This window comes from Pseudophryne corroboree, chromosome 10 (genome assembly GCF_028390025.1).
Source record: "Pseudophryne corroboree isolate aPseCor3 chromosome 10, aPseCor3.hap2, whole genome shotgun sequence".
In the NCBI taxonomy this organism is placed as follows: domain Eukaryota; kingdom Metazoa; phylum Chordata; class Amphibia; order Anura; family Myobatrachidae; genus Pseudophryne; species Pseudophryne corroboree.
In genome coordinates, this window is record NC_086453.1 from 82,808,918 (window position 1) to 82,828,131 (window position 19,214).

The 19,214-nt window shown below is 46.0% G+C and overlaps 1 protein-coding gene across 3 annotated transcripts in view; it reads right to left on the bottom strand.

Annotated features, from left to right (window-relative positions):
* TBC1D17 (TBC1 domain family member 17) overlaps positions 1 to 19,214 on the bottom strand; it is a 125,835-nt gene that overhangs the window by 49,028 nt on the left and 57,593 nt on the right. For all 3 annotated transcript variants that reach the window (XM_063942546.1, XM_063942545.1, XM_063942547.1), the window contains exons 9-12: positions 18,931 to 19,034; positions 17,524 to 17,618; positions 8,425 to 8,541; positions 8,029 to 8,129 (exon numbers count right to left, since the gene is read on the bottom strand). In XM_063942546.1, the coding sequence (XP_063798616.1) occupies positions 8,029 to 8,129; positions 8,425 to 8,541; positions 17,524 to 17,618; positions 18,931 to 19,034 (417 nt within the window). The remainder of the gene's footprint in view (positions 1 to 8,028; positions 8,130 to 8,424; positions 8,542 to 17,523; positions 17,619 to 18,930; positions 19,035 to 19,214) is intronic.

The window sequence follows — 19,214 nt, forward strand, 5'->3', positions numbered from 1 at the left end:
TGATCCCAGCTTCAGACTGGAAACAGACTTTAGAAGAAGAGGGATCCCTTCAATACGTAGATGAATAACAGCATTGAGAATCTAGATCCACACTACCAAGGACTTGCACAGGATGGATGACAGTTTGGTCCACAAGAGTGTTTGGCTGGCTTCCAAACAGACAATTGCTAGGTGGATTATTTTGGTAATTCACTAAGTATACCTTGGGATAGGTCTAGTCATTCCCAATAATATGAGGGTGCAATCCTCCAGATCACTAGGAGCCTCCCGGGTACACAGTCATGTTGGACGGCTAATGGGTCTACAGTGAAGACCTTACCTAAATAATACAGATTTAATACTTTTACAACCAAAGTGCCAATTTTGGACGTAAAATGCTGCACTTCCGTTTAATCCTTTTCTAGCAACTCGTTTGGGAACACTGGACAGCCTTCCTTTACGTTTTTTGTTTCTGTTCCATTTCATGTTCTTTTAATGTTAATCTTTGTTGGAAATTTTGTTCTCGATCCAGAACGTTGTTTATCTTCACTGCCTTTCGCTCTGTACTCCTGGCCTTTCCTTTGGGGCTTTGGTAAAAAAAAAAAAAAACCTGAAGCTTCCCCTCAGCCACTTGGATATAAAGGGGGAGGAGCCTGTGCTTTTGTGCATTTATTGTATGTTCCCCAATGGACTACGAGAAATCGATTTAATGAATGTACAAAAACCTCACCTTTTTTCAGGCAAAAGTGGTTTCAAGTACAATTTAAAAAAGTCAACTTATCCTCAACAGGACCAGTTTTTAGGAATTCCTTAATAAAAACTTGTATACAATGTTTTTATCATGATACATCTAAGATGTATGTAAAGGGTTTCTTGTTAACATCATGTCTTCCTTATTGCCACAGGTAAGGATAGATAGCAAATTCCAGGGCAGGACCACCTTATAATGATCTATGGCAGGAAGGTGTGAAATACAGTAGTGTGCGTGTGGACAAGAGCAGCCAGTGCTACTGATCAACTTTATTCATAGCAGAGAGAGGGAAAGATAACACCAGGTGGTGCCCGTTGATCTGTCAGCCTATCTTTGTATCTAGGTCACTCAATGCACTGGTGTTGAGATGATGGCCCATCTAAGGTTCTTTTATAGAACCAGCTGTAAATGTTGCCGACTTATGTAGCTGACTACAGTATTGGGAATATGATACCTGGATATTAGGGAGAATAAATTACAAAGATAGGGACCCTACTACTCGGATACAGGAGATGCTGGTGGTGTCTTTAGAGGTTAACCTGGTGAATAGTTCATCCAAGCTTAAACTGAATTACCCAGCAATCTGGGTGTAGGGTGACACACGAGTGTAAAGATGCATCGGACACCCTTCACTGTACTGAACTTACAAGTAAATCACCCATGACACTCCTCATCAAGCGCAAGCAGAAACAAACAACTGAAAATACTGGTGTAAGATGTGTGCATAGACAATGCGTCATTTCATGGCTCGACTTTGCATCAGCCCCAACATTATGTAACTTAAAGGGAAAATATACATTATGGTAAGAACTTACCGTTGATAACTGTATTTCTCCTAAATTCACAGGATCCACAGGATAACATTGGGATATGATGAAGCGACAGCGGATTTGCACCAATCGGTCAAAGCTTTTTTTGCCAAATCAGTTGTTTTCCCAAAGCGTAAGGCAGAAGCATCATAGATAGCCCTAATCAGGCGAGAAGAACACACATGCATACCCTTCCGTACAAGAAGGAAGAGCTTAGTGAGTAAAAGGATCCTCAAATCAGGTGCGTCAGGGTGGGATCCCTGTGGACTTAGGAGAAAAACCGTTATCAATGGTAAATTCTTACCATAACGTATATTTCTCCGGCAGGGTCCACAGGTTATCCGCAGGATAACATTGGGCTTTCCCAAAGCAATTTAGTGGTGGGGACGCTCCTGATTGGACAGGAGAATCCTTTGCCCGAATTCAGCGTTATAAGAGGCAAAGGTATCCAAGGCATAATGTCTAATGAATGTGTTAATTGAAGACCATGTGGCTGCCTTACATATCTGTTCTGCTGGAGCACCACGTTGTGCTGCCCATGATGGACCTACCTTACGAGTAGAGTGAGCAGAGACATTACCCGGAACAGCGAGATCAGCGTGAGAATATGCTTCTGAAATAGTCATCCGAAGCCACCTCGCCAGTGTCTGCTTATCAGCAGGCCATCCTCTCTTGTGAAATCTGTAGAGAATGAAGAGAGAATCTGTCTTTATGATGGCACTGGTACGATCCACGTAGATCCTAAAGACACGGACCACGTCTAGCGATGCATCTCCCGCAGAAAGCCAGGACTACAACTTCTTCGTTAAGGTGAAATTTAGACACCACCTTGGGAAGATACCCAGATTTTATTCTGAGAACCGCTCTATCTGGATAAAAGATACAAATGGAGGACGACATAACAATGACCCTAAATCTGATACTCTTCTAGCTGACGCCATGGCCAGTAGAAAGAGAACTTTAGCTGTCAACCATTTAAGATCCACTTTATTAAGTGGTTCAAATGGGGCAACTTGAAGGGCCTTTAGGACTAAACTTAAGTCCCAAGGCACTGTAGAAACAAAAGGAGGTTGAATGCACAGCATTCCCTTGAAGAAAGTACGCACATCCTGTTAGTTGGCAAATTTCTTTTGGAACCATACAGTCAATGCTGACACTTCAAACCTTTATCCATTCCTTCCTGAAGGAATGCTAAGACCCTGGAAACTCTGAAAGACCTAGGGTCCATTTTCCGTTCACTGCACCAATGAATATAGGTTTGCCATATTCGGTGATAAATTCAAGCTGAGGAAGGTTTCCTTGCTCTGAGCATTAATTGAATTACCTGTTGTGAGAATCCTCTTGACTTCAGGATAGAGGTCTCAAGAGCCACGCCGTCAAAGACAGTCGTTCCAGATGTCTGTGATAACAAGGACCGTGCGTCAGTAGATCTGGACGTTAAGGGAGCAAAAATGGAGCATCCATCGACATTCTCTGCAGATCTGTATACCAATGTCTTCTGGGCCAAGCCGGAGCTATTAGTATCATAGCACCCTTTCCTTGCTTTATCTTTCTCACCACCCTGGGTAATAAGGTGATTGGAGGAAACACATAGGACATATGAAAGTCCCATCTTACCGACAGGGCATCCACAAAGATCGCTCTGGGATCCTTTGTTCTTGACCCGTATGTGAGAACTTTGTTGTTCTGACAGGCGCCATGAGATCTATCTCTGGCAACCCCAACTTGTCGACTACAGTCTGGAAGACCTCCAGGTGTAGAGCCCATTCGCTTGCCTGAATGGCGTGTCGACTGAGAAAATCTACTTCCCAGTTTCGGACTCCCGGAACGAACACTGCGGACAAGGCTGGATGATGAAGTTCTGCCCAGCTTAGTGTGTGACTTACCTCCATCATAGCTTTTTGGCCGCGAGTTCCTCCCTGAAGGTTGATGTACGCTACCATCGCATTGCCCGAGCGTATCTGAACTGGTTTTCCCCAAAGGATGTCCTTTGCCTGAATCAGTGCCATGTATATGGCCCGAAGTTCAAATATATTTATTGGCAGGCAACCTTCTTCCTTGGTCCATTGCCCCTGGAAACAAAATCTTCCTAACACTGCTCCCCAGCCCTGGAGACTGGCATCTGTTGTCAGAATTTCCCAATCTGATATTCAAAAGGGTCTCACCTTTGTCAGATGGGATGTCTGTAGCCACCAGGCTAACGACCTCCTTACTTCCACCGTAAGGACCATAGTCTGCGTTTTTATCATCTGATGAAACCCATTCCATTTTGCAAGGATCAGATACTGCAGAGGCCTTGAGTGGAACTGAGCGTACTCCACCATGTCGAATGTGGACACCATCAATCCCATCACACGCGTTGTGTAGGAGCTCTTGAATCCTTGACTGAACTTTGGATATCTTTTTCAGAGGTAAAATACTCTTTGAAGGCTTGAATCCAGTAGATGATTTCGCCCAATTTATGAGCCAACTGTGCTTCTGCAGACACGTTATTGTCTGTTACAGATGACACAGGAGCAATTCCTGAGACTGTGCCAGGATTAAAAGATCGTCGAGGTATGGAAAAATTCTTATCCCCTGCTGGCGGAGAGAAGCTGCCATTACCGCCATAATTTTGGTAAATATTCTGGGGGCTGTGGCTAACCCAAAAGGTAGGGCCTGGAACTGAAAATGCTGTTGGAGAATAGTGAACCTGAGATAGCACTGATGGGACCGAGCTATAGGAACATGTAGGTAAGCATCCTGGATATCCAGGGATACCATATAATCCCCTGGCTCCATGGCCAAAATGATGAAACGTAAAGTCTCCATATGAAACCAAGGTACTGTACTTGTTCAGCACTTTGAGATTGAGTATGGGCCGGAATGACCCATTTGGCTTCTGAACTAGAAACAGCTTGGAGTATAAACCCTGTCCTCGTTGTGCAGGAGGAACTGGAATGATTACCCCTGACTGAAACAATTTCTGAACTGCCTTTTGCAAAGCCCTGGCCTTCGTCTATACCCGAGATGGGCTGGTACTGCTGTCAGATCTGAGCAAACTGAAGAAGTTGGCTCCCTATCCTGGAATCCTCCCAGGTGGAGGCCCGAACCATCAGGCTGATGGCTTATTTTCTGTTTTACCAACCGGTCCTCTGGTAGCCCTAGATGCTGAATCAGCTTTCCATGTACGTAGCCAAACTGCTCTGCGAGCGGCTACTGCTGAAGCTGATGCCCTGGAGGCAATTGTACCCATATCCAAAGCTGCTTCTTCCAAGAACATTGCAGCCTCTTTTATATGTACCATATGGGATTTTTGCTCTCTAGATGCCAATGAAAGATCTACTTCCAATGCATCAGCACAGGCAGCCACTGCTTTTGCCATCCAAGCTGAAGCCAAGGCTGGTCTTATGACTGCCCCAGACAGGGGAAAAATAGTTTTTAAGAAACCATCCACTCTCCTATCCGTGAAATCATTTAATGATGTTGAAGGCAGAGGTAATGTAGATTTTCGCACACTAATCAAATAACATGCGTATCTACTTCCCATCTCCCTCTTTAAACAATCTCCAGCTGGAAGAGGATAATTGGAATTCCATTTCCTAGGAATTCTAAACTTCTTACTGGGTATAGCCCAAGCCTCTCCCATGATTTCCGTCAGCTGACCTGACCCAGGAAACTCAGTCTTAACTGTTTCGGGATGTTTAAACACAGGTGCCTTGGATTTCAACTCAGGATCTGCTGTTTCTTCTAAGGATAGAATGGCTTTCATTGCCTTAATTAACTCAGCTATGTCCACTGAGCTGAGACCAACCTCCTCCTCTTCGTAAACAGAACCAGAGCTTAATGAGCCTTCATCCTCCGATGAATCCTCATCTGAAACATGTGTTGACTGTGAAGATGTAGATTTACTTACCACTGGCTTTTTAGCCTGATTCTTTTGAGAGGCTGCTGCTGGAAGTGATAAACCGCAGGTGGGAAGCTGCATGTAAGGGTTAATCGTGTAACCTATCCCTGGTACATTCGTTGGAATTATCCGCTCAGCTATACTGGAAAATGTTTGTGCAAACATAGCCCAAGGGGGATCAACTTGCACCTGTATCTGCCTTGTACTATTCAAGAGACCTTGATGAAAGCTAAAACAATTTGCACACAAACCATCTTGAACCAGATCCTGAGAGGTTAACCCAGCTTTGCAAGACAAACATGGTATGAGTGTTGGTATTGCTGTGAGTGTATCTTCCTCACCTTTGCCGCTCTTAGACATGATAAATAATCAACACTTACACAGTGTACTACACAATTTGTGACTGTAATCACTTTAAGACTTAAAGTGAAATACAATCCAACCCTACCCTGTTATACACCGGCATTGAGGATCAGAACAGATAGAAAAAAAACTAACAGAATTATAGTAAAGTCAGCAATCACACTAGCAGTCAGTCACGTGTTACACATTAGTATAATAAGCAATATGAGCACATAATCAACTACAGATACATTTCAAGTATTTAGGAGAAACATATTACTGCATTACTTTTTAAAAGTTTTAACCGTACTCAGACGCATAGCGAAAGAAACCACAGTAATATTATCAGATTCATATGCATTATGCACTTATCCAACTATTCGTACTCAAAAAGGTAGATAGAGACTTAGTGCTGTATAACCCATACTCAGTAGAGTGGAATACAGGGAGACTCACCCCGCTTCCAGGATCGATCAATAGGTCTGCGAACGCTGAGTGGATCCAGACGCTATTAGTGTACACCGCCGCTCCGTGAACCTATAGTGAACACAGACGCCCAAGTGAACACTGATGCACCAGTCACACAGCCGCCTATGCTGCGACTGGGTCCCTTAGTACACAGCATCTCAGAAGGAAGCGGGAAAACAGTTCATGGCGGGAGGCTCGGAGGAAACTGTGCGTTCGACTCCCCACTGCTGACATCAACCCTAGGGATCGTGGCCTCATACTACTCCTGGAGCCTATGATTCCTTAGGGCTAGCGCTGGTGCACCCGAGGTGGCAGCTGCGTCAGCGACCGTTTGGTAGTCTCCTCCCAAAGCAGTCCGGCTGTGTCCGTATTCCCCCTCTAAGCGGAACCGATGCCTTACCTTCTCCCCGTGCTCCGGCCACAGCCTGGTAACGTCTGGTTGACCTGCTAGTATATACGACACAGACGCCTGCCGAAACAGCACTGTACTCGTGGGTAAGCGTTGTCGCGGCCCGGCAGAGCTTTGTTGGAGCGACTCTTTCTAAGGTACGTATAAGAAGCTTTTTGGAAAGATCACTCAAAAAAATAGTAAGACTATAAAAATAAAATAAGAAAGCTTATGGCTGCTAAAAACCAGCAGCCCATTGACCATGGTCCGGCTCCTGCCGCACCAAACAAAAAACTGATTTGTCTGAGCCAGGAGGCGGGGATATATGGATGGGCCCGTTGCATGCTGGGAGGCCGAAAAGCTTTGACCGTTTGGGGCAAATCCACTGTCGCTTTATCATATTCCATTGTTATCCTGTGGACCCTGCCGGAGAAAAAAAGTAGGCGAGTTATTCACATGGTCTATGACAATTCTCAAGATCCAACAATGGAGGCACTATAGCAGTTGGCACACTGCCCAAGGTTGGCATCTTGTGTCAGATTGCAGTATATCTAGGGTTAGGAGAGATTTGGTGGTCACCTTTGTTGTGCCCTGTACAGTCACACACCCGTCCTTATGGCCCTGCACTCAGGCAATAGGAGATTAAAGGATATGGAGCACTACTGTATAAGTAGTGAGAAATAAAGCAAAGCGTAGAATTATCAATCTAGTGAGACAATTAAATGTAAACGGGTAACACTTGCACACTGAACAAACAGCACTGCTGTGAGTAGCGGAAACAGCTAGCAAATACATTTTTAAAACCAATAATAGAAATAAAGACCAGTTGTTATTTTTAAAGTGGTCATCATTTGAAGCGCAAACCTGGCTTTGTTTTTGTTTTTTTAAATTGCTGCTTTAAAATATGGGCAGATTTAACATAATCTTGCCAGAGCCTGCACCTGGCAGGCTATTGCATAAGGCCCTAGGACCTTTAAATGTAGAGAGTTGGGGCAAAGGGGTCATGAAGCTTCTCCTTCCTCAAAGGGTTTTTAAAAAACGATGGGGCGTATTCAGTTAGTGATGTGCGATCGCAATATATCACAAATTAATACAAAAGACTAAAATCCCAGATTGTCCTACCCACCTCTATGGGCTACGTGGGAAATATTGCAAAGTTGACGATTGCGAGTTGACAGGCAAATGGTTGGAACGTTCCCACCTCACAGTGCTTGCCGCTAACCGAATACCCCAGCACGGGATGAAAACGTAACATTAGGAATACACATTAACCACAGCCAGGAGCTCATCTTGCTGATAATACATATCACCACCAATATCAGCTGCCGTGCGTGTACAAGTACTAAGTGACAAGGCCTAGTCAAGATGAACCTGAGCACGTGTCCCAGTGGTCCACTGGACTTACCACCATCTCCATGAATCCAGTGAAACACCAGAAGGCATCCACCTCATTCTGCGTGACGTAGAGGATGGGGGAGAGGAGGTCGCTCATTCCTTGTACATAACCTAATCAACGCAAATGGACTCAAATCAATTATGTGTGTTACTGTGCCAGAGTAGAAGTGGGACCTTCTTACCCAGAATTCTTAGCAATGTATTACACTGGCCAAATAGCGGCACCAATCACCAATCAAGTACAGCAGGTGAAGGCAAGCAATTGTTCTGGGAATTGATTAGGGTTGTGTCATAACAAGCCCAAGACCACACCCATCTCTATCCAGACTGTGTAATACGCTGCCGCAAAAACCAGATGAGAAGCTTCAACGTCAAGTCAAGGATAAAAGCACATAAAGGTACATACCTAAATCAAAGTTAAACATGCAGTAAGTCATCAAGGCATCATTGAGAAGACCTAATCCTGGGTTGTCATTTCCCTCATAGAACTTGTTGTTCCGGTCAGTACGACTGACATCCCTTTCTGCAGTCAAAGGAAATTGTAAAATATTTGCCATTAATGGAAATGTAACTTTTTCAGAATAATGGTACAGTATATAGGCACACATACCAATTAGTCACCCATCTTGTATCTTTATCACCCATCTTGTATCTTTATCACGACCCAATTAATGCAAGTTTTAAACTATAACCTAATTGTAGAGAAGAGACCCCGGGGATCCAGTAATTATGATCGAGTGTCAGGACTTGCGCACATTTCCAGTCTTAAGTCCGTAATGAAACTGCAACAGTGTGCGGTCACAGCCACATCACAGGTATCCCAAGCTCCAGGAGCTCTCAGTAATACACTCCTGACTATAGTGCGCGCTGAGAAATCAGAGACTCAAACATGGCAGTGTAATCATCAGGAGACCATGTGTAAATGGCACAAATATTATTCCATAGACTATTGGCTGCAAATCAGGCCTGATTCAGAGGCGGGTGCAATAGCAGCCACTGCGTCCTCGTATGCAGAAGGTGTGCAATAAATATGCTAATGCTGCAGGAGGAGTCTTGTGCGTATAGACACCTCGTGCCGGCTTCTGTGATCTGCTGCTGCATCAGAAGACGCAGCATCGGATTACCTGCGTGACCAATGCCAATTTGAGGAACCCTCAGGATGCTCAGGATTGCTGGTGTCTTCACTCTGCCGGGGCCAGGAGACACCCCGTTTTATGGAATGCTAGCTACGCCACCCCTTCCCCCAAACTGTTGCAGCATTTCAATCAGGCTGCAGCTTAGGGGCCACTGCAAACAACCACACAGAGATTACGGTGCATGATGCAGGCAAACCATTGGGTTTGTGTACATCTCCGATTCTGGCCCATAGTCTGCAAGTTTGAAGCAATAGAGACCAGGTGGAAGACTGGCTAAGGCTTGCTTTGTCAAAGCTGTCGATTCTCAGTGCCTTTGAGAGATCACTTTAGGGGCATATTCAATTAGCCGCGGGTCTTACTGCGGGCTAATTGCAGTGCCTGGAGCTATTAAATTGCCCCCTGCACTTACCGCAGGTTTTTGCTCGCACCCATCTGAGGTGAACGAGGGTGCGAACAGAAATCCGCAGGCCTTTTTTTGCCCTTACTTGGTTATCAGTGTATGGGTGACATACCTAAAAACTGGTGCAAAGACAAACATGTGGCACTGCCCATGTGAACCAGATGTTTCCTTTAATGTTCTTAATTATGCTACAAAATTAACAGCAGTAACCAGATTGACAGCTATGAAGAAGGGACAAAAGGTCTAATTTAGAGATGGCCGAAAATACAATCCACTGGCGAGCAGCTTTGTCTTTCTGTCCCATTATAAGGAGGGGCATGCAGGAGAGATCTCAGTAGAAGAGACACCACCTGCATGTAGCTGCGATCCCAGCGCTGTGATCGACGTTGCGACCATCGGTTCCATGCAGATGGACAGCTGAGTAAGCTCCAGGCCCAGAAGACACTGGACTCTCCCCTGTGACATAAAGAGGTGTGAACTCTGCGCTTTATAGAGGAAATCCCCAGTTACAAGACTTTGATGCTAGGAGAATATATGGGGTACACTCCAAATAAATGTATGTAATATTCTCAGCGCATCTGTAATACTTAACATAAAAATGAAAACTTCCTTGAAAAAAAAAATAAGAATTTACTTACCGATAATTCTATTTCTCGGAGTCCGTAGTGGATGCTGGGGTTCCTGAAAGGACCATGGGGAATAGCGGCTCCGCAGGAGACAGGGCACAAAAAGTAAAGCTTTAGGATCAGGTGGTGTGCACTGGCTCCTCCCCCTATGACCCTCCTCCAAGCCTCAGTTAGGATACTGTGCCCGGACGAGCGTACACAATAAGGAAGGATTTATGAATCCCGGGTAAGACTCATACCAGCCACACCAATCACACTGTACAACCTGTGATCTGAACCCAGTTAACAGTATGATAACAGCGGAGCCTCTGAAAGATGGCTCACAACAATAATAACCCGATTTTTGTAACTATGTACAAGTATTGCAGATAATCCGCACTTGGGATGGGCGCCCAGCATCCACTACGGACTCCGAGAAATAGAATTATCGGTAAGTAAATTCTTATTTTCTCTATCGTCCTAGTGGATGCTGGGGTTCCTGAAAGGACCATGGGGATTATACCAAAGCTCCCAAACGGGCGGGAGAGTGCGGATGACTCTGCAGCACCGAATGAGAGAACTCCAGGTCCTCCTTAGCCAGGTTATCAAATTTGTAGGATTTTACAAACGTGTTTGCCCCTGACTAAATAGCCGCTCGGCAAAGTTGTAAAGCCGAGACCCCTCGGGCAGCCGCCCAAGATGAGCCCACCTTCCTTGTGGAATGGGCATTTACATATTTTGGCTGTGGCAGGCCTGCCACAGAATGTGCAAGCTGAATTGTATTACACATCCAACTAGCAAAAGTCTGCTTAGAAGCAAGAGCACCCAGTTTGTTGGGTGCATACAGGATAACAGCAAGTCAGTTTTCCTGACTCCAGCCGTCCTGGAACCTATATTTTCAGGGCCCTGACCACATCTAGCAACTTGGAGTCCTCCAAGTCCCTAGTAGGCGCAAGACACCACAATCAGCTGGTTCAGGTGAAACACTGACACCACCTTAGGGAGAGAACTGGGGACGAGTCCGCAGCTCTGCCCTGTCCGAATGGACAAACAGATATGGGCTTTTTTGAGAAAAAAAACACCAATTTGACACTCGCCTGATCCAGGCCAGGTCCAAGAGCATGTTCACTTTTCATGTGAGATGCTTCAAATCCACAGATTTGACTGGTTTTAAACCAATGTGTTTTGAGGAATCCCAGAACTACGTTGAGATCCCACAGTGCCACTGGAGGCACAAAAGGGGGTTGTATATGCAATACTCCCTTGACAAACTTCTGGACTTCAGGAACTGAAGCCAATTCTTTCTGGAAGAAAAATCGACAGGGCCGAAATTTGAACCTTAATGGACCCCAATTTGAGGCCCATAGACACTCCTGTTTGCAGGAAATGCAGGAATCGACCGAGTTGAAATTTCTTCGTGGGGCCTTCCTGGCCTCACACCACGCAACATATTTTCGCCACATGTGGTGATAATGTTGTGCGGTCACCTCCTTTCTGGCTTTGACCAGGGTAGGAATGACCTCTTCCTGAATGCCTTTTCCCTTAGGATCCGGCGTTCCACCGCCATGCCGTCAAACGCAGCTGCGGTAAGTCTTGGAACAGACATGGTACTTGCTGAAACAAGTCCCTTCTTAGCGGCAGAGGCCATAAGTCCTCTGTGAGCATCTCTTGAAGTTCCGGGTACCAAGTCCTTCTTGGCCAATCCGGAGCCATGAGTATAGTTCTTACTCCTCTACGTCTTATAATTCTCAGTACCTTAGGTATGAAAAGCAGAGGATGGAACACATACACCGACTGGTACACCCACGGTGTTACCAGAACGTCCACAGCTATTGCCTGAGGGTCTCTTAACCTGGCGCAATACCTGTCCCGTTTTTTGTTCAGGCGGGACGCCATCATGTCCACCTTTGGTAATTCCCAACGGTTTACAATCATGTGGAAAACTTCCCCATGAAGTCCCCACTCTGCCGGGTGGAGGTCGTGCCTACTGAGGAAGTCTGCTTCCCAGTTTCCATTCCCGGAATGAAACACTGCTGACAGTGCTATCACATGATTTTCCGCCCAGCGAAAAGTCCTTGCAGTTTTTGCCACTGCCCTCCTGCTTCTTGTGCCGCCCTGTCTATTTACGTGGGCGACTGCCGTGATGTTTTATCCCACTGGATCAATACCGGCTGACCTTGAAGCAGAGGTCTTGCTAAGCTTAGAGCATTATAAATTTACCCTTAGCTATATTTATGTGGAGAAAAGTCTCCAGACTTGATCACACTCCCTGGAAATTTTTTCCTTGTGTGACTGCTCCCCAGCCTCTCGGGCTGGCCTCCGTGGTCACCAACATCCAAAACTGAATGCCGAATCTGCGGCCCTCTAGAAGATGAGCACTCTGTAACCACCACAGGAGAGACACCCTTGTCCTTGGATATAGGGTTATCCGCTGATGCATCTGAAGATGCGATCCGGACCATTTGTCCAGCAGATCCCACTGAAAAGTTCTTGCATGAAATCTGCCGACTGGAATTGCTTCGAAGGAAGTCACCATTTTTTTTTTTACCATGGCCCTTGTGCAATGATGCACTGATTTTAGGAGGTTCCTGACTAGCTCGGATAACTCCCTGGCTTTCTCTTCCGGGAGAAACACCTTTTTCTGGACTGTGTCCAGAATCATCCCTAAGCACAGGAGACTTGTTGTCGGGATCAGCTGCGATTTTGGAATATTTAGAATCCACCCCTGCTGTTGTAACAGTATCCGAGATAGTGCTACTCCGACCTCCAACTGTTCCCTGGACTTTGCCCTTATCAGGAGATCGTCCAAGTAAGGGATAATTAAGACGCCTTTTCTTCGAAGAAGAACCATCATTTCGGCCATTACCTTGGTAAAGACCCGGGGTGCCGTGGACAATCCAAACGGCAGCGTCTGAAACTGATAGTGACAGTTCTGTACCACGAACCTGAGGTACCCTTAGTGATAAGGGCAAATTTGGGACATGGAGGTAAGCATCCCTGATGTCTCGGGACACCATATAGTCCCCTTCTTCCCGGTTCGTTATCACTGCTCTGAGTGACTCCATCTTGATTTGAACCTTTGTAAGTGTTCAAATTTTTTTAGATTTAGAATAGGTCTCACCTAGCCTTCTGGCTTCAGTACCACAATATAGTGTGGAATAATACCCCTTTTCTTGTTGTAGGAGGGGTAATTTAATTATCACCTGCTGGGAATACAGCTCGTGAATTGTTTCCCATACTGCCTCCTTGTCGGAGGGAGACCTTGGTAAAGCAGACTTCAGGAGCCTGCGCAGGGGAAACGTCTCGACAGTCCAATCTGTACCCCTGGGATACTACTTGTAGGATCCAGGGGTCCTGTACGGTCTCAGCGTCATGCTGAGAGCTTGTCAGAAGCGGTGGAACGCTTCTGTTCCTGGGAATGGGCTGCCTGCTGCAGTCTTCTTCCCTTTCCTCTATCCCTGGGCAGATATGACTCTTATAGGGACGAAAGGACTGAGGCTGAAAAGACTGTGTCTTTTTCTGCAGAGATGTGACTTAGGGTAAAAACGGTGGATTTTCCAGCAGTTGCCGTGGCCACCAGGTCCGATGGACCGACCCCAAATAACTCCTCTTCCTTTATACGGCAATACACCTTTGTGCCGTTTGGAATCTGCATCACCTGACCACTGTCGTGTCCATAAACATCTTCTGGCAGATATGGACATCGCACTTACTCTTGATGCCAGAGTGCAAATATCCCTCTGTGCATCTCGCATATATAGAAATGCATCCTTTAAATGCTCTATAGTCAATAAAATACTGTCCCTGTCAAGGGTATCAATATTTTTAGTCAGGGAATCCGACTAAGCCACCCCAGCTCTGCACATCCAGGCTGAGGCGATCGCTGGTCGCAGTATAACACCAGTATGTGTGTATATACTTTTTATGATATTTTCCAGCCTCCTGTCAGCTGGCTCCTTGAGAACGGCCCTATCTATAGACGGTACCGCCACTTGTTCTGATAAGCGTGTGAGCGCCTTATCCACCCTAAGGGGTGTTTCCCAACGCGCCCTAACTTCTGGCGGGAAAGGGTATACCGCCCATATTTTCTATCGGGGGGAACCCACGCATCATCACACACTTCATTTAATTTATCTGATTCAGGAAAAACTACGGTAGTTTTTTCACATCCCACATAATACCCTCTTTTGTGGTACTTGTAGTATCAGAAATATGTAACACCTCCTTCATTGCCCTTAACGTGTGGCCCTAATAAGGAATACGTTTGTTTATTCACCGTCGACACTGGATTCAGTGTCCCTGTCTGTGTCTGTGTCGACCGACTAAAGTAAACGGGCGTTTTAAAACCCCCGACGGTGTTTTTGAGACGTCTGGACCGGTACTAATTGTTTGTCGGCCGTCTCATGTCGTCAACCGACCTTGCCGCGTGTTGACATTATCACGTAATTCCCTAAATAAGCCATCCATTCCGGTGTCGACTCCCTAGAGAGTGACATCACCATTACAGGCAATTGCTCCGCCTCCTCACCAACATCGTCCTCATACATGTCGACACACACGTACCGACACACAGCACACACACAGGGAATGCTCTGATAGAGGACAGGACCTACTAGCCCTTTGGAGAGACAGAGGGAGAGTTTGCCAGCACACACCAAAAACGCTATAATTATATAGGGACAACCTTATATAAGTGTTTTCCCTTATAGCATCTTTTTTATATATTTTTAACGCCAAATTAGTGCCCCCCCTCTCTGTTTTAACCCTGTTTCTGTAGTGCAGTGCAGGGGAGAGCCTGGGAGCCTTCCCTCCAGCCTTTCTGTGAGGGAAAATGGCGCTGTGTGCTGAGGAGATAGGCCCCGCCCCTTTTTCGGCGGCCTCGTCTCCCGCTCTTAACTGATTCTGGCAGGGGTTAAATATCTCCATATAGCCCCCGGAGGCTATATGTGAGGTATTTTTAGCCAAAAATAGGTTTTCATTGCCTCCCAGGGCGCCCCCCTCCCAGCGCCCTGCACCCTCAGTGACTGCCGTGTGAAGTGTGCTGAGAGGAAATGGCGCACAGCTGCAGTGCTGTGCGCTACCTTAAGAAGACTGAGGAGTCTTCATGCCGCCGATTCTGGACCTTCTTCTTGTTTCAGCATCTGCAAGGGGGCCGGCGGCGAGGCTCCGGTGACCATCCAGGCTGTACCTGTGATCGTCCCTCTGGAGCTAATGTCCAGTAGCCAAAGAAGCCAATCCATCCTGCACGCAGGTGAGTTCACTTCTTCTCCCCTAAGTCCCTCGTTGCAGTGATCCTGTTGCCAGCAGGACTCACTGTAAAATAAAAAACCTAAGCTAAACTTTTCTAAGCAGCTCTTTAGGAGAGCCACCTAGATTGCACCCTTCTCGGCCGGGCACAAAAATCTAACTGAGGCTTGGAGGAGGGTCATAGGGGGAGGAGCCAGTGCACACCACCTGATCCTAAAGCTTTACTTTTTGTGCCCTGTCTCCTGCGGAGCCGCTATTCCCCATGGTCCTTTCAGGAACCCCAGCATCCACTAGGACGATAGAGAAATATATATATCGTTTATGACTATTTCATTGATCCCTGGTAATACAGGTATAAAAAAGGTGGACCGGGGGTTAAAATTAAATTGCAACTGTTTTGTTTTAAAACCTAATACCGGTATACAACATACAAAACATTAACAACATTCAACATATAAAAGTCATGTATGGGAACACGCCTCACGGGGCCTTACTTCACTTCTCGAAATCAACCAGATTATCTGTATTTATATACAGTTCTAAAGTTTTGTTCAGTTGCAGCAGTTGGGAGACACCTAATGGTGCTTTGCTCACCCAGTGTGCTGGTTATTGTCCGTCTGGTAAGGTACCTATATATTCAAATACCTTCTGCAACCTGATGTGTTAGTGAATCAGTACTGGACCCTTCCCCCCCACACACACACACACTTCTGGGAATGCAGCCCCCCCCCCCCCCCCCCCCACACACACACACACTTCTGGGAATGCAGCCCCCCCCCCCCCCCCCCCCCCTGCCTACCACCTCAATGCCGCTGGAAGAGTGGGAACTGCAGGCAACAACGCAAGGCTTATTCTGCACATTTGCAGAATGGACCTTGCACAGCCACAGAGCCCGATAATCGGGAATCTGCATGGGGAGGAAGTAACTGCGTCACACTCTGAATTAGGCCCTAGGCCTCTGTGCATGAGACAATTGCTTCACGTGCACATTCCAGCTCAGTGGGCCTCCGTTATCTTACTGGTCATCCCAGCACTGATTGCACCTGCACTCTGAGATACAAGTCTTGATCTCTACCAAAACATTAAAGCTAATATTCTCAGTATTTGCTCAAGTCTCGTGGAACCATCCATGCCCGTAAGAAGCACAGTCCTTCCAACAGACTACTATACCTCCAAGCCTGGTACATAGACCAAGGAGTTGAAGGACAGACTGTGTGTAGGGATTCAGGCCTAGTAACTGAGCAGCCTCCTCTCACTGATACTGAGCAGTATGGGAAGGCAATTAAAGACTGTCCAAGTGAAATTGCATTCTGTTTTATAAATAGACATCCCAGTGTCTTATAAGTTGAAATACACTAAATAAGGCACTTCCCTTGTTTATGATACCATTAGGCCTATAATTCACTACAGGGGCACTTTAACAGAGGAGGGGGCCCATGTGCACCTCTGGGTGGGCCTCTTCCTCTGCACGGCGCAGTAGTCTCTGGCACTGTGCCAGAGTCTACTGCGCATGCGCAGGTCTCCGGAAACATGGCGTCCATCATATTCCGGAGACCAATTTAGCTACTGTGCATGCGTGGTGGCCATTTTGCCTGTGATTTTTGCTGCGACAGCGGAGCCAGACGCTGAACTCTGGAAAGGAGAGTATTACAATATGGGTGCAGTATGTGCGGCGTGGGGGGCCCATGTGCATTGCACCCATTACAGATATGCCAATGACTCACTAGCAGGAAGAAGTGTGGACAGATTTGACCTTGGCATTTGTGTGTGCCGCCACGTGGTGATGTCACATCAGATTCACAATGGTACCTGCCGGACTGGCGACTCTGACAAATGGCAGCACTAGAGGTGCCCGCGTTTTTGGTTAGTAATTCAGCAACCTCTGTGCAGAATGCATTTACAACTGAAGGACAATTGTAGCATTTGTTGTCACTATGTAGCTGCTCCCGGAATACCTTCTGAAAACATAATGTAGGTTGTACAATCGTTCTGCCAAGTGAATAAGTGTGTATGCATTATGTAAAGCATACTCTCGCCACCCGTGTTCAAGTAAAGCTACCAGACTGGCGTTTCCGGATCATCCCGCAGTAAGCAAGTATAAATCATGTCACACTGACCTATCAAACTGCGGTAACCCCTCAGCAGCGAGTTCCTCTTCTCCTGATCTTCACTCACAGATTTCCACTGCAGCTTCATACGGAAATATTCATCCCTGGAAGCAGCAAGACAAACACTGGAACATGTGTTGAACAGTGCCCCACGGAGATGGCATCGAGCCCATGCTATATGCCTGCTTGCTTGGTTCTGCTACAGTTTACAACTTGATGTGTGGGAGAGACTGTTAACCCTTCTTCCCCCAGAAGAGGGAGCGGTGTAGCAGTGATTTGTTTTGTAGAGTGTTACTAAGGAGGAGGCAGATTACATATTAAATCGAAGTGGCAGAATAAAAACAATACAAGGGAACAGCTTGGGGGCAAGAGGGTTCATTCTAGTTATTGGTACTAAAATGGGGATGAAAGTTTTCGAGATCTCTATGTTATATATTTAAATATACTTATCAGGTACACACCTAAAAATACAACCACAAACCAAAAATGATGGTCTACTTGTGAGCATCACATAATATAACCGATAATAATAATATAATCCTATAACATATAACATATAACAGATAATAATAATAATAATATAATCCTGTGCTGTGAGCCAGCCAATGTCCTGTGATGCTTTCCTCTCCCTGCGGTTGCTTTTTGGTGCAGCCAACGTGTGGAAGCCAGCCTACCTACCAGGCGGATAAACTACAATGTGACAATCTGCCCCCATGAACGTGGCTTGAAGTGTAATCTCCAAGTCACAGACATATTGCGCATTATCCTAATGCTAGCTGTGTTGGGTTCCGCATGCCAGCTGTAGTTAAAGACAATCATCAGGAGTAGAAAGAACAGGACACTTACTGTATAGCAGGGGACAGGAGGTGGAGAGTGCTATTATGTAGCAATGTACTGCTCACATGCAGTGCCATAGGTTATTTTTGTGTTTTGGTGGATAAAGTTTCACACTCAAAGCTAAAAATGAATAATGATCAATTTATACGATCCGCAAATAAAAATGTGCTATCTTTAGTATAGGTCACCAACTGCCATTGTCCCATGTAAACACTGCAGTAGCAACACGGGGTAATTCAGAGTTGATCGCAGAAGCAAATTTGTTAGCAGTTGGGCAAAACCATGTGCACTGCAGGTGTGGCAGATATAACATTTGCAGAGAGAGTTAGATTTGGGTGGGTTATTTTGTTTCTGTGCAGGGTAAATACTGGCTGCTTTATTTTTACAATGCAATTTAGATTTCAGTTTGCACACCCCACCCAAAATCTCTCTCTCTCTGCACATGTTATATCTGACCCCCCTGCAGTGCACATGGTTTTGCCCAACTGCTAACAAATTTGCTGCTGCGATCAACTCTGAATTAGGCCCATAGAGCAAACTGTGTCTCACAGAAACCATGCAATCGGCAGGCTTGCTTACGTTTTCCTCCTAACTAGAGCTTTTCTCTCTTCTTCTGTGCTGTCCCAAGGATAATAACCGAGGAGGTACTTCCAAACGTCTTTTCGAAGCGCTGGACACAAGCCCTGAAAATCAAGTAAACAACAGTTTTTATTGAATAGATCCCACTGTGCTACAGTATATCTGCAGAGAGTTTCCGCCACCTCTCTGTTGTAAAACAGCACCATCTTGTGAACAGAGGAGGAACTGCATGAACGCAGCAGATGGTTCAGAGCAGGGTCTGCAGTGAATGCTGCAGTGTGAAG